At 40.6% G+C, this 24353-nt stretch overlaps 1 protein-coding gene across 2 annotated transcripts in view; it reads left to right on the forward strand.

The window, feature by feature from the left end:
• The window catches only part of N4BP1 (NEDD4 binding protein 1), a 43854-nt gene extending 19988 nt beyond the window's left edge, over positions 1–23866 (forward strand). The window contains exons 2-7 of one of the 2 annotated variants that reach the window (XM_032854541.1): positions 5978–7668; positions 14500–14630; positions 16166–16262; positions 18945–19052; positions 20797–20904; positions 22540–23866. In XM_032854541.1, the coding sequence (XP_032710432.1) occupies positions 5978–7668; positions 14500–14630; positions 16166–16262; positions 18945–19052; positions 20797–20904; positions 22540–22897 (2493 nt within the window). In that variant the 3' untranslated portion in view covers positions 22898–23866. The remainder of the gene's footprint in view (positions 1–5977; positions 7669–14499; positions 14631–16165; positions 16263–18944; positions 19053–20796; positions 20905–22539) is intronic. The other variant, XM_032854543.1, reaches the window with a different exon arrangement.
• Positions 23867–24353: the final 487 nt, after the last annotated feature.

Genomic DNA, 24353 nt, shown 5'->3' on the forward strand with positions numbered 1-24353 from the left:
ATGTTATAATTGATAGCATGACCACTTTAAAAGCTATACAAAGAGATATAGTAAAAAATACAATAAATTATAATACTAAAAAATATTTGTATAGTGCAAAAGAAGGCCATGTAGGGAAAAAAGGAATTAAAAGTCAGGAACAAGCAGAAAATAAATAAACGGTGGACCTAAATCCAAACAATTCCATTAAAAGTAAATAGTATAAACACACCAATTAAAAGAGATTGTCAGAGTGGATTTAAAAAACATAACCAAACTATATGGCGTCTTCATGAAAGTTATTTCAAATATAATGATACAGATTAAGTTCAAATGAGGTTAAAACATCTGTGCAGCCATTAATCAGAACAGAGCTGGAGTGGCAATATTACTGTCAGACAAAGCCTTCAGAGCAAAGAGGAATATTTACGTAATAATAAGAGGGTCCATTCACCAAGAAGAGGAAACAGTGCTTAAGTGTATATATTCCTAATAGTACAGCTACAAAGTATATGAAGCAAAACCTGGGAGAACTAACAGGGGAAAAGGATACAATTATAATTGGAAACTTCAGCATCCTCTCAACAAATGACAGAACCATCAGAAGATCAGCAAGAATAAGAATTCAACATCATTAGCCAGCCAGATCCAAATAGTTGTTTTTTGAACATTGCCCAACAATAGCAGAATGCACGTTCTTTCCAAGTATCCACAGAACATCTGTCAAGATAGACCATATCCATAAAACAAATCTCAACAAATTTAAAAGAATAGAAGTTATTTAGAGTATGTTCTCTAATTACCAATGAATCAAACTGGAAATCAGTAACAAAGATAACCAGAAAATCTTCAAATATTTATAAACTAAGCAACACTCTGAATATTGAATAATTTCTAGAGAAATTTAAAAAATACATCGAATAAATGAAAATACAGCATATCAAAATGTATGGGATGTAGCTTAAAGTATTAGTGCTGAAAGAGAAATTTATAACTACTTCAGAAAAGAAGAAAATCTCAAATCAGTCATTGAAGCTCCCACTTACAGAAATGAGAAAAAAATAAAAAGAGCAAAATAAGTGCAAAGCAAGCAACAGGAGGGAGTAGCAGAAGTCAATGAATTTGAAAACTGAAACAATAGAGAAAAATCAATGAAATAATAAGCTTGTTCTTTGGGGAAAAAAAAAAAAATTGACCTCTTAGCAACCCTTAAGGAAGCAGACAGAAATTACTAACGTCAGGAATGAAACAGGGTATCAACTGTAGAGTAGACCCTGCAGACATCAAAAAGATAAGGAAACACTACAAACAACTCTACACGCATAAAGTTGACAGCTTAGTAAAAATGGGCCAATTCCTCAAAAAGTACAAACTACCATAACTTACCCAAGATGAGATAGATCATTTGAATAGACTTACAGCTATTGAGTTGAATTAATAATTTGATAATTCTTATAAAGGAAATCTCCAGGCCCAGATTTTTTCATGGGAGAAGTCTACAAAATGTTTTGGAAAGAATTAATGTCAATTCTACACAATCTTTTCTAGAAAATACAAGAGGAGAGAATACCTTCTTCACTCACTCATTACTATCCTGATGCTAAAACCTGACAAAGATGGTACAAATGGAAACTACAGACTAAAGTTCCTCATGAATATAGTTGCAGAAAATGTAAAAATTCTTAACAAAATATTAGCAGGTACTATTCATCAATATATTTATATATCAGGACCAAGTGGCAGTTATTCCAGGGATACAAGGCTGGTTCAGTATTCAAAAAATCAGTCAGTGCAACCTACCATATGAACAGGCTAAAGAAGTGAAGTCACTTGAGAACATTTGATAAAGTAAATAAAGCATTTCACAAGTTTCAATACCTATTCATATTCCTGTTCCTAGATAAGTAGGAATACAGGATGACCTCCTCAACATGATTTTTTTTAAATATATAAAAATCTGACCTCATAGGGGTACTTGGGTGGCTTAGTTGAGTGTCTGCCTTCAGCTTGGGTTGTAATCTCAGGGTTGCCCCCGACTTGTGTGTGCTCGCTCTTTCTTTCTCAAATAAATAAGTAAAATCTTAAAAAAAAAAAAAAAAAGAAAGAAAGAAAGAAAGAAAATCCCAAGGAGTCTATAAGAAAAAAATCCTAGAACTAGAAATAGGTTTAACAAGGTCACAGGATACATGATCAAAATCTACTTCTATTTATTAGCAATGAACACAGAAATCAAAATAGAGTGCCATTTCTGTCACTCCAAAAATCAAGTATTTGGGTGTACAGGGTCTGTATGCTCAAAACCATAAAACACTGATGAAAGAAAGCAAAGATCTAGAGAAATAGACTTTATTCTTACAGCAGGAGACTCAGCAAATGTCTGTTATCCTCAAGTCAGTCTGCTAGTTTAACAAAACTGCTAAATGATAGCTAAACAAGATTATTCTAAAATTTATATGGAAAGGCAAAGGAACTAGAATAGCTAAGAACAATTTTATAATGAATAAAATAGCGATTACTATTACTATCCAATTTCAAGACATTCTGTAATTACAGTAATCAAGATTGTGTTGCATTGGGGCACCTGGGTGGCTCAGAAGGTTGGGCCTCTGCCGTTGGCTCAGGTCATGGTACTGGGGTCTTGGGATCGAGTCCCGCGTTGGGCTTCCTGCTCGGCGATTGGGGGGGCCTGCTTCTCCCTCTCCCTCTGCTGTTCCCCCTGCTCATGCTCTCTCTCTCTCTCTCAAATGAATAAATAAAATCTTAAAAAAAAAAAAAAAGATTCTGTTCTGTTGCATTAATGAATAGATACCTAAGCCAGTGGAACAGAATAGGGAACCCAGAAATAGCCCCACAAAAGTATGACCAACTGATTTTGGACACCTGCAAAAGTACTTAGAGAAAGGATATTCTTTTCTAGAAATGGTGCTGGAGCAATTAGATGTCCATAAGCAAAAACATGAACCTCACCCTAAATCTCATGTCTTATACAAAAGCCAACTCAAAATGGGTTGTAAATTTAAATGTAAGACTTTTGGAAGATTAACATAGGAGAACTCTCTGGGATCTGGGGCTTGGTGAAGAGAAAGCCAATGAACTAAACTTCCCTAAAATTAAAAACTGTCTCCTGTCACAAAAGATCCTGTTAAGAGGATGAAAAAAAAGCAAACTAGAGAACAAAATATTTGTAAGCTGCGCATCTGAGAAAGGACTCCTATCTTTCTAGAACATATCAACAACTCCCAAAACCCAAATATTCCAGTTAGAAAATGGACCAAAAAATTGAGCGGACAGTTTGCAAAGGAGGGATATAGATGGCAAATAACACATGCAAAGATACTCAGTATCGCTTGCCATTAGGGAAATACAAACTAAGACCATGATGAGATACACTATACTCTTAATAGAACAGCTAAAATAAAAAATAGTAGCACTATCAACTGCTGGTGAGGATGAGGAAAAACTGGATCTCTTGATCTCATACATTGTTGTGGGAATGGAAAATGTTACAGTTACTCTGGAGCACAGTTTGGCAGTTCCTTGAAATCTAACCATGCACCTACCATATGGCGCAGCATTTATCCCAGAGAAATGAAAAGTTAAATTCACATGAAAACCTGTTCATGAAAATTGTTCATAGTGGCTTCATTTGTAATGGCTCCAAACAGGAACAACCAAAATGCCACTCAGTAGATAGTGGTTAAAAATCTGTAGTTCATCTGTATCATGGAATAGGACTCAGCGATAAAAAGAAATGAGCTTGATACATGTAACCGCTTGGGTGGGTTTCAAGAGCATCATGTTGAGTGAAAAAGGCCAATCTGGAGGGGCCTGGGCGGCTCAGTCAGTTAAGCGTCTGCCTTTGGCTCAGGTCATGATCCTAAGGTCTTGGGATTGAGTCCCGCATCCAGCTACGGGCTCAGTGGGGAACCTGCTTCTCCTTTTCCTTCTGCTGCTCTGCTCTCCCAGCTTGTGCTTTCTTTCATTCTCTATCAAATAAATATGTAAAACTTTAAGAAAAACGCCAATCTCAAAAGGCAGAAACTGTATAATTCTATTTATGTAACATTCTTGAAGTCACAATATGATAGAGACAAAAACAGATGAGCAGTTGTTGGGGGTAGGGATGGTGCGGGTAGAAGTAGGGGTAAATAGGACTAACGGGTGGCATGAAGGTAATCTTTGTGGTGATGGAGTCATTATGCTGATTGAAGTGGTATTTGCTTGAATGTGATAAAATGGCACAGAACTGTGTACACCAGGTTTTGATACTGTGCTGTAATTAGGTAAGATACAAGTAGTGATTAGAAAGAACTGGGCAAAGAGTACACAGAACCTTTATGTCCTGTCTTTGCAGCCTCCTGGAAACCCATGATTATTTCAAAATAAAAATGTTTTTAAAGAGAAATAACTTCAAAACACAATGCAGCATAGTTTCAAACAAGTGGTAGCAAAATGTCCATTTGGATGTGTTCAGGGAGGCTAACATCAGTATTTAGCACTCTGCTCACACATTCAGGAAAAAAAAGATGTTCGGTTACTATACTTTGTGTTTAACACAGTTACCGTGTCGCAAAATTAGCAGACCGCTCTAATAAACAAACAGCACACCTCTGTCCTGCACCAGTCATCTCCCATCTTCACCACCAAGTCCACCTACATGGCCAGGTTTATCCAGAGGACCTAAGAGGATCTTGTGATTGAACATGATACAGCTTAGATCAGATGTTTCCTCTCCGACATTTTCCTCCTGTTTCTACTCACAGGGATACGTACCCATTGGTATATGAATTCTCCCTGAAGCTGTGTGACCCCTGTGACAACAAGCAGACAGCAGGGGCAGGGCTGCAGAACCTTACCGGAGCTCTTCAGTAGCAACATTTGGGGGAGCGCCGTTCTGATTTTCGTGTCAAGTATGGGTCATGTGTTTCCAGGCTCATTTCTTATAAATGTCCTTCCAGAAAATTTGCACTAATAATTTAGGAGTGTTATTATTTAGGAAGCATTTACTAGATACAAGACACTGTCGTCAGAATTTTACTATCTCGTCGAATTTCCTCAAAACACCTGGGATCGCACCATTTTCTTCTCACTCCTATACGTGGGGACATGAGGTTAGAGGGGCTGTGGAACCGTACCAAGGCCTCCAGACCTCCAGAGCTGGGGTTTGAGCCCAGGAACAGACTCCAGCACCCACATTACTAAGTGTATCCCACCATGGCTGAGTGTGTGCATGCGTGCGTGTTCATTGTTCACATCATTCACACTTTGGCCTCTGGGAGCAACCTAATTGGCTGGAGAACCCTGTTCCCCTTCTTACCTCACTGAGGCCTTATTTAATACCAGATTTACTAGAAACTCCGGTTTTCTGAGAGGGGGCAGTACTGTCCAGCATTCTCTGGTTTTTTCTATTTAGATCTACATTTAAACAGTCTGCCCTTTCTATTAAAAAAAAAAAAAAAAGACAAAATTATATAGACTATGCATTGTTCTAGCCAGCTAGGGAATTTATTTTATTTTATTTTTTAAAGCTTTCAGAATCTCTGTTTTATCTGGAAACTAAGGGCAATAGTAGCAAAGCAAAAGTCAAGGTTTATTCTGGAGTAAACTGTTTGACTTGATTATCTTATCTCTTAATTATGTCATTGTATCAATAAATACCTGGTGGCAAGCAAAATGTTTGTTCTTTATAGATGTAAATAAATCCAGTCTTGTCCTTACCCACCGTGCAGTTGGGCATATCCCAAAGATCATATTGCAGGATACATTATTGAAAATGTTAACACGGGCTTTTTAAGCAAAATTTTCAAGTCCAACAGAAACGATTAAGCAACTTACATCTGTTATCTTGAATCTTTTATTTAAAATGTAGCATTTTTTCCCCAAGTTATTAGCATGCTTTTGATTTTTGTACAGCTTGACATTTGTCATTATGTGTAACATAATAGGTGCTATAAAGAGCTTTTGAAAATTGATCTAACTTCTTAACTCCTCTTTACAGGAATATATTAAAGGAATCTGTGAACCTGAACTAGAAGAAAGAGAATGTTACCCCAAGGCCATGCACTGCATTTTTGTTGGGGCCCAAAGCCTGTTTCTGAAAAGCTTGATTCAGGACACCTGTGCCGATCTCTGCATTCTGGACATTGGTCTTCTTGGCATCAGAGGAAGTGCCGAAGCTGTAGTCATGGCTAGGAGTCACATTCAGCAGTTTGTAAAGCTCTTTGAGAATAATGAGAACCTACCCAACAGTCAGAAAGAATCAGAGGTGAAAAGGGAATTTAAACAATTTGTCGAAGCTCGGGCTGACAACTATACAATGGACTTGTTGATTTTGCCCACTTCCTTGAAAAAGGAGCTTTTAACACTCACACAAGGTGAGGAGAATTTCTTTGAAACAGGAGATGATGATGTTATTGAAATTGGAGATTCTAAACAAACAGAGTTTCCACAGAATGCTGCCACAGGGCTGAATATTTCCAGAGATGAAATTGTTTTGCAGGAAGATGCAAGAAATAAAGCTGGCACTCCTGTTTCTGAGCTTACAAAACAAATGGACACGGTCTTTTCTAGTTCACAAGATGTACTTTTTGTTCCAATAAATGGTCTAAGCCCAGACGAAGAGACATTATCCAAAGACCGAATTTGTCACAAAAGGAGATTTTCTGATTCTGAAGAAAGGCATACCAAGAAACAGTTTTCTTTGGAAAATGTTCAAGAGGGGGAGCTTCTCGATGATGGTAAGACATTAGCTGGAAGTGTAATCATTGACTTATCCGATTCTTCTGCTGATCCTGAAAATTTAAATCCCGATGTAAAGGACACTACTGAGGAAATGGAATACAACATCCTCGTAAACTTTTTTAAAACCATGGGCTATTCCCAAGAAATTGTTGAAAAGGTCATTAGGGAGTATGGGCCATCTACTGAACCATTATTGCTCTTAGAAGAAATTGAAAAAGAAAATAAAAGATTCCAAGAAGACAGAGAATTTTCACCTGGTACTGTGTATCCAGAAACTAACAGAACCAAAAACAAAGGTGTTTGTAGCAGCGTAAATGAGCTTACAACGGATTCCACTCCAAAGAAAACACAAACTCACACACAGCAAAATATGGTGGAAAAATTTTCTCAGTTACCATTCAAAGAATCAAAACCATGTACCTCAAATTGCAAAATTAATACTTTCAGAACAGTGCCAATAGAACAGAAACAAGAAATCTGGAGTTCAAACCAGAATTACGTTTGTAACATGGACCTTGAAACTGATGGCCTTTCACCATCTGTTGTTCCTTCAAGTCCCAAAGAAGTTGTCAGTTTTGTTTCAAGAGGAGCTTCAAGTCACCAGCCCAGAATTCCAGTTTTTCCTGAAAATGGTGTGCAACAGCAAGCAGAGCCCTTACTTCCAAGTAGTATGAGGTCTCCTTGTGAAAACCGATCAGGTTGTTGTAGCTCTCCCCAGTCTAAGCCAAATTGTCCACCCCTTTCTCCACCAATGCCACTGCCCCAGCTGTTACCTTCCGTTACTGACGCAAGGTTGGCAGGACCGTCTGATCATATTGATTCCTCCGTCACTGGCGTTCAAAGGTTCCGAGATACTCTGAAAGTACCCTACAAGCTGGAATTAAAAAATGAGCCAGGGAGAACGGATTTGAAGCACATTGTTATAGATGGGAGCAATGTTGCAATTACGTAAGTCCAGTATTTGCAAGTTATATTATAGTTGTAAATAGGGCCCTAAGCAGTGTCTCAGAATTAAATGCAGTTGAAGGAACTTATGCTATGCATCTGTTTAGCTGATCTATTTTCTTACCTGGAAAAAGAAAACATGAAGCAGCTGTTTGGAAAGTTGTGTTATTCAATCTTCTGGAGTTGTAAACTTTGCTTTTCATCTCACCTTCTGAGGGTGAGAGATAATAGAAAATTTGTCTTCACTTTTGCATTGCCTAGTCAGTGATCACGGTATAGAGATTTTTACAGCATTAGCTGCTGTTTTTTTGTGGGTTTTTTTAATCATTAGGTTCTTAATACCATGAATTCCATTAGGTTCTGAATATGAGGATGGAGCTTAAAGCCAAAAAGATTTTTCTGTCTCTTTATGCTACAGTATGTTGGGGTTCTAGGGAAGAGTGCAGTGATAATGGATGTGCTGTACTTCTGTTCTTCTTTGTTGATAGAGTGATAGCAATTTCCTTCCTAAGGAAGTTCATCAGTTCGAGCTTCTTCATGGTCCTCTGCTGCTACGAAAAGCTTGTATATTTGCTTTTAGCAAAAAGAGTTAAAAGATCATTTCTATTTAACCTCTCTTAGAACCCTCTGAAGAGTCTGTATTTTATACATCTGGTACAAGGTTGGGTTTCTTTTCTAAGGGGAGGTTTAATACAATGACTAAGAAGAGGAGAGGGGATCAAGTGGGAGTCTCTGACCTGCTGTGGACCAGCTGTTTGACCTTATGTAGGTTTCTGTCTGCTGGGTTTCACTTGCTATAATCTGTTGCCTTTGCCCTATCCTAAAGGGCACCTTTATCATGCCATTTCAACAACTGGTAGGTAAAGTCTCTCTCTAGTTTTCAAAATCAGTCACTCCGTTGATTTTGAAGAAGCCTGCAAGGTCTGGCATTTTAAGTGGCTGTCATTTAAGAAAAGGGGCATCTGGACGCCAGATGAAGACGGTGAAACTCTTCTTAATTTTAGCGAAGGTGTATGTGACCTCTCTCCTAGGAATTCTATAAGTGCTATATATTTTTTTGTTTTGTTAATTTTTTACTGAGTTTTCAAACGAATACATAAAAAGGTAATAGGATGAATCTATTTTTGAATTTGGGATTTCCATGTGCCCATCCCCCACCTTCAGTAGTTCTTAGCTCATGGCCAGTCTTGTTAAGCCTATACCCCCACTACTGCCTTTCACCCAAGTTATTTTAAAGAAAAGCTCAGATATGTCATTTTATCCTTAAATACTTTAATGTCTGTTTTTTAAAATAAGGATTCTTTTTATTTTTTGACTGAATTGTTGATGCTGTATTTTGCTGTCAAAAGAAAGAAAAGAAAGAAAAATCCCAGCATTCCCCATGTTAATGTTTGAAGACAGGCTGGAAAAATACGTAATACACTTGTCTTCATTTCTAAATAATACTGTTTGTTGTCATTTCACTTTGCTTTTTGGCAGTTCTTTTCGGGGAAACCCAGCAAATGGCCCACAACCGCATAGCATTATCTAAGTAAAAATGTAAAGTGCAGTTTCAGTCACCCACAGTCCAAGCCCAGCACCAGTTCCTCGTTGTTATGATTTCTTTAGCAAGTGGTGATAATAAAATTTAGGTCATGATTGTGAGTAATAGTAATCCTTTTTCAATTTTTATAACTGGAAAGATTTCCCAAATTGGTGTTGAAGGACTAAGAAATGTAAATTAACATAGAACGAGCGGTGATGATGCCACTATTTAAAAACGTTTGGGAGTAGTAATTAATGTATTTCTCAGAGGGGTCACTATTGGAATTTAGAGTGGTACTGCTAGAGTGGTACTGCCTTTCATGACAGGATTTTTTGCATATCTAGTCCCTCCTGCTTTGCCCATAGTATGACACCCCAGAACACTCGCACATATTTCCTAACACTCATGGGTGCAGTGCCATTTCTTTTGAAAACCACTGAATTAGTGCACTAAGGGGAGCCATGAGCAGACTTTCATTACTTTTCCTTTTAAAAGCTGATTATTTGGGGAGGATTCCAGTTTTCTTTGAATTCACAGATGTCTGTGTTTGAAGCAACATTTATTTATAAGGATGTATTATCCAAAAAAGATAGACTTATACTTAATTTGATAAAGATTGATCTGAAAATATCAGTAACTAAAGTTAACTCTTATCCTGGGAGGAACTGCTTAATAGGACAGGGTCTTATTTTGGAGTGATGGCATGTTTTAGAACAAGATCTAAGTGGTGATTGTACAATACTCTGAATGTACTGAATGCCACTGAATTGTTACTTCAAAATGATTATATTATGTGAATTTCAACTCAACATTTTTTAAATTTGGGACAAAATTGATCCTTGTTTGAGATCATTTTGATAGTAAATGTGGATTCTAGATTGTACATTCCGTGGAAGAAGTGATTTGTATGTGTCCTGTTAACTGAAATACCCCCAGGGTCCATGGTGCTGGCACATGGTGGGCATTCAGTAACATTCTGTTGAATGAATGACCTAAAGACTTAAATGTTAGGATTTTTAAAATGACTTTTCCCCACTCTTTTATAACTTCCTATTCCAGTGATCAATTTAGATTAAAGTTTAACTGAGACATTTTTCAGCTAATATTTGAAATCTTAAAACCGAAACATTTATTATGTTTTAGGTACTTTTCTTTTTTAAAATGTAATCTTCACACTGATTTTGTGAGATAAAAATGATCTATACTTTTATAACATAAAATGGCTTAAAAATCTTATCCAAGATTTCACAGATAGGAGATGTGGGCCCACAGACTCCCAGAGCCATCATATATCCTGCCTCCTCCCATCGAAAATGAGGTTGGAATTTTCAGGCCTTGGCAATGTAGAGTACTTAAGTCTTGAGTTGCTTAAGCATTGCTGAGTAAACCTCACTTATTTGACCCAACTGGTGCGGAAGTAGTTAAAAAGGAAATTTGAACTCTTAAATAATAGGATTTGTTGGTTTGATCCTACTCTGGAGCAGCTTAGACCTACCCATCTCTGGGTGTCTGCCAGTCCTTTATTATATTAGCCTATCCAGCATGCTGTTTGCAATTCATATACACTGTGAGAAATTCCAAAATACCCACTTCATGCTGCTAATTATGCGTATCTCTACTTGGTTTTTCCCCTTGTAACCATGAATGAGTCAAATGATGAGTAAATGGAAATTGTTTGTGGCGCTCGGCTAGACATCACAGTGGTGGCTAGATAACACTCAGACTCGGTCACTCTGAAACTTTAGCATTAGGACACCTGACTTATCTGGATAGATAATTTTCTGTGTAGATGAGGTTTGCCCCTTCACTTTTCAGCGCTATATATTTTCAGCATTTTTTTCATGCTAGTCTTCTGTACCAGGGTCCCATGGCTTTTTTTTATTAGTGGAAACTATAGAAGGAAATGACTCTTTTTTCCGGGGTAACTCCAAAAGAGTTTTTTCACCATTTCCCCTACATTGCATGGTCTGGTTCTATCACTACTGTGAGTTTTTATCCAGCGTCTGTTGCCCATCTCCTTTCTGCTTGGGACATTCTTCCTTCCAGTTTAATGCCTGCTATAATATGGAAAACAACCAGATGATGTAACTTGTTTCCAACTACATGGAATAGGAGTTTAAATCTCCCTTGAGAGCCAACACACCTGGCCCCTCGGGCCTATTAATCTGTTCATTCTGCATTCGGAGCTGGAAGCCCCAGACCTTTGGCCTTCCCAGAAGTAGAGGAGAAGTTACGGTATGTAAACCCTTTGTCTCAGAGTCTAAATAGACAGTTGGTCTGGGTCTACCTGTCAACAGGTTCCTCTGACTTGACTGCAGGGAGGTGAGGAGGCACATTTCTGCCTAGCCAGGATGTTGGGGAGTTGAAGTAGGAAGCAACAGGGACCTTCTGTATTACTTGGAGAACACGAATTTGGCTGCACTTGATTTTCTTGTATAGTTGCATTTTTTGGCTGAATCTATGTGTTTTCCACCAGAATTTTGAACTGCCGTTTTTATTCCTAAAACAGCTCTCAAGATTTTTCAAGGTACCCACAGTGATTTGATCTTACCACTAAGGATAACACTGGAAATTAGTACAGAGCTAATGTTTCCGGAAATGCCATTTCTTCCACTGTAAGTTTGGCGTGGTATAGCGCAGTGGGATTGCATCTACTTGCATTTCCCTTCCTTTTCCCCCAGGACCCTGTGGGACAGAGCTGGATTCCACCTACTTTCTACTGTTGCACTCCAAAGAAGCTTTAGAGGGAGGGAAAAAGTTAGTACACATTTGTAGCTGATGAATAAGCCAAACTTTACAAGCCTTTTCAGTGCATTTCTCTCAAGGGTTGTTCTTTTCAGGACTTAAATAACATACATATCCCTTGGTTTTTCTAAGAACCAATAGGCTGGTTTTTTTGTTTGTTTTTTTGTTTGTTTTGTTTTTTATTTTCATGTTAAGGCTGTGGTTGACATTAACTCTGGGTGTGTTCTTGCTGTTAAGCAATTAGAATGGTTTTTAAAGATTTTTTTTTTTAAGATGACGTCTACAAAAACTACCTCCAGCCTTTCTCCAGTAGCAGATGTCCTGTTGCTACATTCTTGCCATGTTTTGAATGCTTTTAGATAAACAGATCACTGCTGAGTTACTTCATCAAGAAGGTTTACTTGCATGTTTTCTGAAGCAGAGCTGATGCCGGTGCAGTCTCTTATTTGTGGCTCACAGAGAAGAGAGAGTGGGCTTTAGACTCTTAAAGGAGAAGTTTCTGAGCTGTTCTTCTGAGTGTTAGATGTTTATTGAATGTCCAGCCCATTTCTCCTTCGTGAGAATGTAGATTTACCTGGGGACAGTCCAAGTGTAGGGTGGTAGGAGGGGCACTGGCTTAGGAGTGAGGAAGCCTGAGTAATCCCAGCACAACCACCCTGTGGCAGTGCAGCCTGGGAAAGTTGCTCAGCCTCTCAGGGCTTTCGTTCTTTTTATCTAATAGGAATCTAACTTCGTTCCTTCTTCTAAATTCTGTCCTTCCGGTAGACGATACAGGATAGCAAGACAGGAAAGAGGAGAGATGATTGAGGACCTGTTTCTAGAAATGGCGCCATAGAGGAAGGTCTGGAATTGTGTGCCTAGAGCATTGGAGAAAGGTATAAGAGAAGGTCTACAAAGACAGCAGCGAAAAGAAAGCTCACTGCCGAGGAAGAGGGCGATGGCAAGCCCACCTGGCCAGAAACGAGTGTGATAATGCATGGTGATAGCTAGATCCCTCCTGACTAGAGAGGTATGGAGGGGACCTTGAAGCCGTGCCCTGAGTTCGTTGAAAGGAATGCTGCCACTGATGACCCTGAGCAGGATCGAAGGCCTGGTGGCTGTATTTCAGGGTCTCACTGGAGTTTGAGGAGGGATGGGAATTAGGAGAGCCTGGGGTTGACTTGGGACACATTGTGCCTGAGGTGGCAGGACTTCTAAGTGATGGAATTCTCCACCGGGTAATTTTGATATGGAGACCCTAGACATGAAGAGAAGACGGGACTGAAGATGCAGGATTTCCTGTCACTAGAACCTAAGTAACTATTGAAATAGTGAAGATAGATTATGCTCATTTCATAAACTGTAGCTTCACAGTTTGGGGGTTTGAGTTTTTGTTTTTTTTTTCTTTCTTTCTAATATTCATGGTTAGAAAATGGATCACCACCAACAAAATGTCCAACTTTGAAACCCCCCCCCCTTTTTTTTTTTTAAGTCTCCACTTTTACTTATATGGGAAGATACAGTTTAAATATTTTTTCTCGTTTCTTTTGAAATTTGTTACCACATTTTTGGGTGGGGTCAGTTTTTAATCCACTATACCAGGGGTTGCAAACTGTGGGCCAAATCTGGCTACCACCTGTTTTTGTAAATAAAGAACACAGCCACCCTCATTCATTTCCAGTTGGCGGACTTGAGTGGAGCAGCGGAGACCATATGGCCTGCAAGGCCTATCTGGTCCTTTACAGAAAATCGTATCCTGACTTACATTCTATACAGTTCATTATTTGTTTGCATCTGGTCCCCACACTTTCTGTTTCCTTCAGTAAAAGCATCTGCCATGGCCTCCAGTTAATTCCACTGGAATTGTGTCCTCAACTTATCTCTGGGAAGCTGTAAACTGAGTAGGTTTCACAGTTCCCTAGAAAGGGTATGGAACCCTGGAGCTGGAGGCATCTGTAGCCTTTGGAAGTTGTGAGGACCATGGAAGAGTCATGTCTACTAATGCTTCAGCAGCAAGTTTCTTTTTTCCTTTAAGAGTTTATTTATTAGAGAGAGAGGGAGAGAGCATAAGCAGGGAGAGCAGCAGAGGGAGAAGGAGAGGGAGAAGCAATCCCAGAACCTTGGGATCATGACCTGAACTGAAGGCAGATGCCTAACCAACTGAGCCACTCCAGTGCCCCCAGCAACAAGTTCCTTAATAAAATGTGTAAAATGCTCTTAGAGGTCAAATGACCATGCAGGACTTTTTGGAATGGGCTCTCTAAAAAGAGCGAAAACAATAAAAAGTGCAATAAACAAGTATTATGATGAAGCTCAAACTGCCTTCTATCCCAATAGCATGTTCAATTAGATTGAACAAAGTACAAGAAAAATCATAAAGCTATTAAGAATCACATCTCATGCAAAGACTTCTGTCTTGGCTTTGTAAAGTCATAAACTATGCAGTTTGGTGCCAAAAAATATAAGAGCGTATTAAAGGGAATTTTGTTGCAGCTGTTTTTGTTATATATGGAGTTCACCTTTTCACTTTTTCATGGTGAAGCTTAACATTACTTTAAGCTGAAATAAGTTTTGTTTTTTTCTAGCCATGGTCTGAAAAAGTTCTTTTCTTGTCGTGGAATTGCAATTGCAGTTGAATATTTTTGGAAGCTTGGCAACAGAAACATCACTGTATTTGTCCCACAGTGGAGAACAAGGCGTGATCCTAATGTCACAGGTAAGGCAAACTGATCCTTCCAGATTTCTCCTTTTCTAGATGTTTAACGAGTTGGCTTCTATTTGCAACACATGCTACTTAGAGCAGAGCCATGTGCCTTAGACAGTAGCTTTAAAAGCAAAATGGTAAATCTGTTGCGCCCAGTAGAACATCAGGTGGAGTGTGTTACAGCATAAGAAGTACTTGGGGGAAGGATGGAAAGTTAACATAGTTGTTTATATGGAAAGTTATGTTAGAGTTCTTTATACATACAAAAATTTTCCCAACTTTCTGAAAACTAAGTTAAATCTATCTTTCCATTAGTCTGGGCTTCTGCCTCATTAAACAGTCTTTTTTAAAATGGTCACTTGATAAATTTGGGAACCCCCATAGAGAGTGTTTTTTGAGCAGTCTGTTTAATAGCGTAACATAAATTACGTCTTTTAATCGTGTGGCAGGCCGCATACAGAGCTTTGAACTTAGTGAATCGTGCAGCAGCCCAGAGAAACCTAAGGTTGTTTCCTAGGTCACGGTAGGAGGAGTGTTCAGACTGTGTCAGACAGCATAAAAGGTAGATTGGGAAGAGAAAGGGTGAGTACAGAGCTCACCCAGCGTTTGAACAGGAAGTGAAACTTAGTCACTGTTGAGGTGGAAATGGTAAGACCACACATTTCTCAAGTGTCCCAACTTCTCTCGTTTTGGAGAGCATATTTGTCTTAACTGAGGTTGCTTGAGGACTGAGGCAGAGCCACTAATTTTTGCAGTAGGACCTGTGAGAGCATCTTGTGATCCCTCCTGTGAGCCCTCCATGCTGTGCATCTCTAGGACAGTAAAACACTGGCCAGGGTGGGGGAGGGGAGGCAGTATTTCGGTCTAAGCCAGTAGTGAGTACTGTTGCAGGGGATACTCCCTCACCCTGAGCTAAGTTTAGCTGCTTTTTGCCCATTGACTGGTTTTCTACAGTTTGGCTTTGACCCTCTTTTCTTCTGTGTCATGAAAGTCAGTAAAGGTTCGTGCAGATAACTGAGAGCAGTTGGATACAGTGCCAGCTAGAGGGATATTTTGACAGACTCTTGCAATGGGGTCCACACAGGCCTTCCTTGGGATGGGGCAGAGCCTCGTGTCCCTGCCACACCCTCTGCTTCCAACCCTATTTCCTGTCCCACCCCAACCCTCTCTCTGGAACTTGTGTAGTCAGTCTGTCTGTCCTACTGATTGTGATATGAGTGTGAAAAATTCCTGGATGGTAGGATACATTAAATACAGGTTTATGGCCTACTCTTAATTTCAGGAGCAAATGAGTTGAACTTTTTTATATTTAAAAATTAGCTAAGGTCACTTTTTACATTGTATTTGCCTTAGTTATGTATGTTCCTTGTTTTTTATTTTTATTTATTTTTTTTCCCCTACCCAGTGAGTTAGTACATTGAGTCTTCTTGAGTCAGTAAAGGTTTTCCTAACTCTCCAAGTGAAACATTTGGGGGTAGTTTCATTTATTTGAACATCTGGCAAGATAGCCTTTTTCTGAATGTGTATTCAACTTATTCCATGAACAGAACAGCACTTCTTAACTCAGCTCCAGGAGCTTGGAATATTATCTTTAACTCCTGCCCGGATGGTCTTTGGAGAAAGAATTGCTTCTCATGATGACAGGTACGAAAGGCTGTTTTGCTTCCTGAGATGGTTGAGGGGTGCTGAGGAGCCCACCACCTGCTCCATTGGACAGTTCATGGTGCTCTTGGACCCCCATGCATAAGGGGCTTAAAAGATCCAGGGGTTTGAGAATTTTAATGTTTATTGTCATTAAGGTTATATACTCAGTGGGTTATTTTTGTTGTTGTTGTTACATGGATTTAGGAACATTACCTTAAGTCTGTTTGGTTAGAATGTTTGTTTATATGCTTATTTGTATTCTTAATAAAACATAACTGAGAAACCATAAGTAAAAGCAGACATTGAGTTCTCTCTCTCTTTTTTTTTTTTTTTAAAGATTTTATTTATTTATTTGCCAGAGAGAAAGATCACAAGTAGGTAGAGAGGCAGGCAGAGAGAGAGGAGGAAGCAGGCTCCCCACTGAGCAGAAAGCCCGATGCGGAGCTCGATCCCAGGACGCTGAGATCATGACCTGAGCCAAAGGCAGAGGCTTAACACACTGAGCCACCCAGGCGCCCCTTGAGTTCTCTTTTTTGATGCATACTAAAAATAATGTTTGAGTAAAGTTTGTCTTGTCTTAGGGTGTCAGCCTCAGGAATGCTTTTCAAACATGATTCATCTCCTCCTGGTTGATTTTGATCAGTGACTTAGTTTGCCATTGCCATACCTGAGCCCTCAGTATTTCTTCCACGTAATAAAAGATGGTCTCAGCTGACGCAAAGTGTGATAAGAGTAAGCTGCATTTCTTAGGTTGGTGGGTCACTCAGAAAGCAGGTGTTAGTGCATTGGAGACAATTAAAGCCTATTGTCTTTTTCATTTTTTCTAGCAGTCTTACCAAGTACAATGCACAGAGCTAGGCTCTGGGGACACGTGATTTCAGACACATGTCCTGTTGTAAGGAGCTTGTGATCTAAAGAAGGCACACAAATAAATAAGGTGGGGTGGGTTGTTGTGGTTGAATAAGAGAAGGTCCCAAACATGACCAGTGGCGTGACGGCCAGTTTTTCAAACCCTCCTCTTTGGAGTGAACTCAGTAGTAGCAACCCTACCAGTATCTGGGACCCTAAGGAGTGGCCTCTTGTTCTTTCCACTCCTGCATTCACCCCCTTTATGGTGTTCTGGCCTGAAGCACTTAGAGTGTGTTGGTGGTTTTGCCTCAGTATTCCACCAAAGTGGTCCCCCTACATCGAAGACCGTGTTTCGCTTGTAACCCAGACTAGTGAATGACAGTCAGATGGGTGAGAGATGAAAAGAGGGGAGCCCGGCAGTAGGGAGTTGGGGGAGAGACTAGGGATGACAGCAGATGTTCCTTAAGCAGAAGGTTCAGAGGGCCTTCTCACGGACAGCCCCTTGTCCTCCAGGCTGGGATGAGAGGCCGGATCAGATGGGAAGAATCAGAGTTGATGTGAGAGAATAGAATGGCATGAGAGGAAGTGGAAGGAGAACAGCACGTCGGTGGGGCAGGGGTGAGGAAGTACTGGGAGACCAGGTCCCACTCCAGTTCAGTGGTACTGGCCTCAGACCCTGCAGGGCTCGGGTGGAGGGTCAGGTGGGCTGCGGGGCTCGTGAAGTTCCTTCAGCTGCACACCTGCAGAATTTGAAGTCCTGTGCAAGTATGCAGACTAAATAAGCTTGTGCTTAATTTATTATGACTCTGTTTCTTTAGCAGACGTGGATCTATGTCTGGATTCATAGTACATGCACTCAGAAGCCTTAACTACTTTTGCTAATACCTATGAGTGAACCGCATCACTTGCAATTCACGCCAGCTAGGACTAGTTTATAAAATACTCCGTAATAAATCAGAATGTGTATTCACACTTTCCAAGGCATCCTAAGACTTCTGAAACTAATGAGGCTTGTTTTTTCATTCCTTTGAAGTTTTCACTCTCACTAATAAAAGCAGTTGTTCGCACCTTTGATTCTAGTGATTCTCTTAATGTATTGTTGTCTTTGTCTGCATTGCCTTAGACAGATGCGGTCTCCCTGACTGAGGGATAAAACTCAACATTATTATCCTCACAAATCTCTCATTAAGAGGGTTTGAGCATGAGTAATCTGCCGCAATGAAATAGAATTCTCAATACTGAATTCTTACCCTTCCTTATCACCAGTGCAGCTTCTCGTAAATGGCATTTGAGTGAATCTCTAACTTGGGCTAAACACACTAATAGTTCTAAACATCACAAGTCCCAGCAGAAGATGTGAACCTGTAGGTTTTTGTTTTTGTTTTTTTAATGCAAGGCTGATTGTACCAAGTAGCTAACCTCAGAACCAGAGTACTGTAGCTTAGCAACCAAAGCTTGAATAGTGATTTCACAGGCTTGTCAGCTCGAATTTATTCTCAACTTTAGTCCTCATGGATCATCTGAGGACCGCTATCTGTTGATAATACAGCTTTTCTAGAAAAATGTGTAAATCATGGTTGAGATCATTTTTAAAAAGAGAATAATATTGTATGAAAACCAGACCTTCATTATAATCACACTAATAATTTCAGAGGTATTCAGTATTTCAGATTGATCTTCAGCTGACAAGGACTTAACTTTTCTACCTCCTAGCCATAGTTAAATTCTTTGGTGATTTTCCTATGAAGAGGAAATCCTTCTGTTTTCTTATAACATAGCTTCTATAAGCCAGGAATGCCTGCTTGCCCATTTTAACCTCTTATATTACTATAGGTTTCTACTACACTTAGCGGACAAAACTGGTGGCATAATTGTAACAAATGATAACTTCAGAGAATTTGTGACTGAGTCACTCTCTTGGAGAGAAATTATTACAAAAAGGTAATATTTTCTTCTTTGTCTTTGGTAAAGTGTTTTTTTGTTGTTCATTGTTCGGTTTTGTTTTGTGTCCACCTTGGCCCTGCAGAAAGCAGTATAGGGAAATAAGAATCATCCCCATCCCGTACTATGGCTGGTCCCTCTAGGTAAGTGGGGGTCCCAGTACAAAGCCACAAAACCAGCAGGGGATGTATAGGCACACTGTGGTGGCTGCAGGGTGTCTTTGAGAGATCCGTGTTCCCTGACAGGAGGCACGAGGCCCATGTTTATGGTGTGGTTAACTCTTGTTAACAGTATAGTGGAGCAGAAGTGGCCCCTACCTTGGCCTTGCCCTGGATGCCAGGAGAGACTTTGGCAGCTCACTGGGCATCCGTACTTGACCAACCATGAAATACGAAGGTTGGATTTAATGACAGCTGTGATTCCAGCAAGAGGTTGGGACCAAAATCAACCTGCTGGTTGAGTTTTTACTTCTTGGGAGTGGGAAGAATATTTGTGCTTTTTAATCTGTGATGCTTTTCTTGACCCTTTACCACAATAGTTAAATCACGTACATTGAAACTATGTTTGATTATCATCCAGAATAAAGTCAAGAGTAGAGCATTCACAGACGTGTTTCATTTGTGATGGTACTCTGAATGTGTCCGCCTGCCTGAAGATCCGCGAACACTGGGTTCCAGGACTTCTCGTTAACAGGCATTATCTGATCGAGTTACCTAACAGCACCAATCTGTGATGGTGCCATGGAGGAGGCCCATATGCCACAAATCTAAAAACGTAAATCAGCATACCTCAAGCTGTGTGTTGGTAGTAGTGTGTAACCGCTACAACTGGGTATTTACCTCTGTTGGGGTTTCACAGTTGCCCCTTACCTGATATTTGTATTTTGCTAAATCATGAGAGGATTTTGGAAAATAATTCTTTACTGTAAAATGCCCAGGTGTGAGATAAACACTCTCTGCATTTTGACTCACATGCTGGTAATAAGCTGTTCATGAGAGCTGAACTGAGAATGGTCTTTGACCTTCTGGGCACACTTAACAAGCCATCAATCTTCGAGGACATGTTTCTGTTGGATCTTTGCCCTGGACTCATTGTCAGTATTTACTGGACACTGCTCTGAGTCTGAAAGGTCTAAATGCAATCAGGACTCATGTTTGTACACCAACCCATTGCCTTCAGAACTCATGAAACAAGGCAGAAACTGAGGTCTAGACAACCTACACAAGCACTTGGCCTTCTTTTCTTTCTTATATCTTGCCCAGACTTACTAAATCATACTGAACTGATCTCAGATTTTCTTGCCTCGTAGATCATATTGTTTTGTTGTTTTAAGAGGTTATCTTCAGTGGGTTTGCCTGTAGACACAACTGTTCAAAACAAAAGTAAAACCTTTGTTGTGCACCTGCTGTGTCCTAAGCTGACAGTCTTTTTAAATCTTGTTTTCAAAGTTGTATTAGGAGAAGAAGCTGCTTCCAAAAGCCCAGATAAAAAAAAGTCTGCAAGTCTCATTAAAAAATGTGAGGGCCAACTGATTAAAGTGTCTTACTTTATTGAATTTGTATCCAAAAGAGAAATTCAGATGGTTTAACTTGGTTGTTTTTTTCCGTTAGGCAATTAAGCAGCCTTATAATTTTATAGGTGACTGTTGCCTTGGAATTAGGTGGCCACTGCTACTTTCTTCTCAGTTCCTGCAGCAGTAAAAGCTTCATGTTTTCTCCAGCATTGTAATCATACTCTGTTGTAGATTGCTTCAGTATACCTTCGTTGGGGATATATTTATGGTTCCTGATGACCCTCTGGGAAGAAGTGGACCTCGATTAGAAGACTTTCTTCGGAAGGAAGTCTTCCTTAGGTATTTGCCTTTTTCACACTGTTTTGTATTTACAGACTTGTTTCACTTCTTTGTGCTTTAGTGTAAGTGATGTCTCTGAAGGACTAAAGATGGCACTTTTAAAATTTTTATTAGCCTTATACATGGCGCGGGTGTAGTATATTTGAAAAGCTAATCAGACACTCACCTTAAAGACCAGTTCTTCATTTGTGATCCTTTTGGTTTTAATCCTAGGACAGGATTTAATTTAATTTAATCCTAGGACAGGTCTAAAAAGACCACAGATTTTGCTGGCAGTCACTTATTAGCAAATGCCACTTAGGTTCGTTTTGACATGTGCATATTCTTTTATATTCATTTTCCAAAATCATTTGCTTTTTTAAGTTGTTATGCTGCTGTTAATTTACTTACTATTCAGGAATCACTGCCTGGGGAACTCTTTATCTCAACTGAAAGGAGAAGCCGGTATTTCATATTCTTCTGAAATTGATTTGATAGTGTGGTTTTTCTTTATTGTAGTTTGGGTTTTTTGTTTGTTTGTTTTGTTTTGTTTTGTTTTTTTAAAGATATGTTGCTAGTGGTTGTTTCTGTTTTCAGAATTCTCAGGTAATGGACATTGTTAACTAAAGTATTCTGTGTGCCCAACTGGCAGATAGTATGACCCAGTGACAGCTGATCTTTTTTATTTATAACCAGATCCCTTTGGAGTTCTAGGTTTGGATTTGGGGGTAGTTCACAGAGAGGTACTTATACAGAGGAGACCAATGTAATTTCAGCTCCCTGGTCTGAGAAATGATGTCTCCTTTGAGCCTTTGGGTTTTATTACACAGATGAGGGCTTACTTCCCAAGGTTCTGCTTCTCTCCTTACACCAAGGGAATAGCAGCCATTTTAACATCCACTGAGTGTTGTTGGATCGCTGCTGGGCTTTTAAGACCTGGTGCCTGTGTGCAGGCATCGGTGCCCGTGGATCAGACTTCATGGAAAGACAGTTCTCTGACTCCTTCCACACCTCAGCAGCTTGGCAGCAGGGTCTGTCCTGCCTGCACACTTAATCGTTCTTTATAGTGTGTTAACTAATTGAGTAAGAAGTTAAAAATAATAACCCCTCACAGAGGGTCTAGCTTTTGAAGTTGGGAAAAGTGTTCAGCCAGCCTCATTTCTTGGCTGCAAGTCCGAGTCACCTGGGAAGCTGCTTAATGAGACAAATGCCCTTTTCACACAGACACATACCCCCAGAACATGTAGGTGTGGGCACCAACACCTCGGCCAGACTGGTGATGGGGGAGGGGGTGGAGACTCCAGGAATCGGAAGTGGCTGCCTCTCCCCAAAGGAGGCCCTTTCTCTAAGCCCTTTCATCCAAGGCCCCCACACAGAATTAGAGTCCCCAGAAGAAACTCAGGCTTAGAGCCAACGGTTGGCTGGGGTCCGTTCTCGTAGCTGTAGATCTGGGATGGTGGGGTAGCTCGTGGAGAGCTGTCACTCACCGTCATGACCAGTTGGGGGTGGTACAGGCGTCCTCCCCGTGGACCCATCTGTGGGCAGCCTGCCTTCAAAGGTCATGGAGCAGCCCAACCTCAAGGTCAGCGGCAGGTCCTTTTTGGCCGCTTTCTCATCTTTCCTAACCCAACTTACCAGACTCAACTCTGTTCACAGAGATATGCAGCCCCTACTCAATGCCTTGCCAAATGTGGGCATATTTGACCCCAGCTTCAGAGTCCCCGGCACCCAGGCAGCCAGCGCCAGTCACCAGCCTCCCGCCCGGATTCAGGGCACCCCGCCCAGCCACTGGCTTCCTCAGCAGCCCCGCTTTCCAGTTCTGCCGAACCTTCCCAGTATGCAGCAGAGCGTGCCCATGCCGGCACAGAGGTCTCCTGCGGAAACCAGCGAGCTGAGGGAAGCCCTGCTGAAGATCTTCCCTGACTCAGAGCAAAGACTGAAAATTGACCAGATACTGGCGGCCCATCCGTACATGAAAGACCTGAACGCGCTGTCTGCCATGGTTTTGGACTGAAGGTCGCACTCTTAGCTCGTGTCTGCACGCGGCGGCAGGGGGCCACATAATGTGAAGAGACGGATTTCCCAGTGGAAACACTGTTGTAGTATATAGAAAACAGATGTTTTGTGTATAAAAAAAATCTGGGTTTTCAAAACCAGCTTTTTCTATATATAAATTATGCTGCTATTACAGATTTAACATTTTCTGTAAAAGGAAAGTACATTTTCTGCCTGTTCAGAACCGTTTAATAGCAGTTACTCTTGAGTGTATTTACATTTTTATGTTTTTTAAACTATTTTCCTTAAAGCTGAAAATATTGACAAATGGATATGATTAGCCTTTCTAAATAAAAAAAAAAAGAGTTGCTTTCTTAGGGAAAGCAAGACCTCTTAAAGTATATTTTCTTGAAGATGAATATGTAACGTCCACTAACATGAAGTGTGCTCACCACCCCCAGCCTCCTCTGCCCTCACCCCTGAATTAGAGTCGTAGGAGTAGGTTTTGCTCCTGTGAGTCTTTTGTTGGAGCCATTTGTGAGAGGGGGCAGGTGGTGCCACTAGATGGCACCTGTGCCTAGCCATTGTTAATGACCAGGGCACAGACTCCCAGAATGTCAGGGCAAGAAGAGCTTCTAGAACTCATGTAGTCCCACCCTACTTCCCCTGCCCCCAACAGAAGAGGGAACTGAGGCTCAGCACACTTGTGTCCACACAGCCCAGGTCCACAGCTGTGGAGCAGCTGGGCAGGGACCAGACTCTTTGTCCAGTGCTCTGACACGCTCACCAGGCTGAGGCCTCACTACCGAGTAGCAGTCATGTCTTAGCCTCTGAAAATAATAGTGGGATGTGAGGAAATTCCATGAAGAGCCCCATTGTTAAACATAATTTTGTGTCCACAGCCTCCATGCGAAGTTCGTTCAGCTTTGCCAAAAAGTGGTTTTCTGTTCTCAAGAATGACCCAAGCCAATAAATAGCATTAGTAGCTGCCGTGGGGGCTCAGCCCCTTATTTATTTCTCCTGGATTTGTCTTTTTAGTGTTCTTAGCTGTCCTTCCAGTGAGTCTGTCTCAGCATTGGGATCTTAGTATTGTGTTTTTAGTGCTCAAATTCTGTGTCCGTGAAGTTCTTTTCCTGGGTAATTATACGTAACATCTTTACTGTTCTCTGGACTTTCAAAGGGCTTTGTAATTTCTACCTTTCTCTTCCCCGGCTGCTCATGGTCAGTTTTGTGTCTGCCCTGTGGGTCATGCCCCTCCCAGCCCCCAGAAACAGCTGCTGCGGACTCGGGGCCAGTCTGTTCTTCATGGTGAAGGGACTTTGTTGGCCACGAAGCAGAGCTGGTGCCTCCCCAGGAGCCTCCCTCCCGGTGTGTACGACCCTCGCTTCCCTCAGGGGATGAATCCAGAGTCCTCCAGGTGGCTGGACTTGTATTTTTCAATCATGTTTTCTCTCTAGATGCCTTTAAGATGCCTT

The sequence above is a fragment of the Lontra canadensis genome, unplaced genomic scaffold (genome assembly GCF_010015895.1).
Source record: "Lontra canadensis isolate GAN:19392208 unplaced genomic scaffold, GSC_riverotter_1.0 scaffold8, whole genome shotgun sequence".
NCBI classification, from domain to species: Eukaryota; Metazoa; Chordata; class Mammalia; order Carnivora; family Mustelidae; genus Lontra; species Lontra canadensis.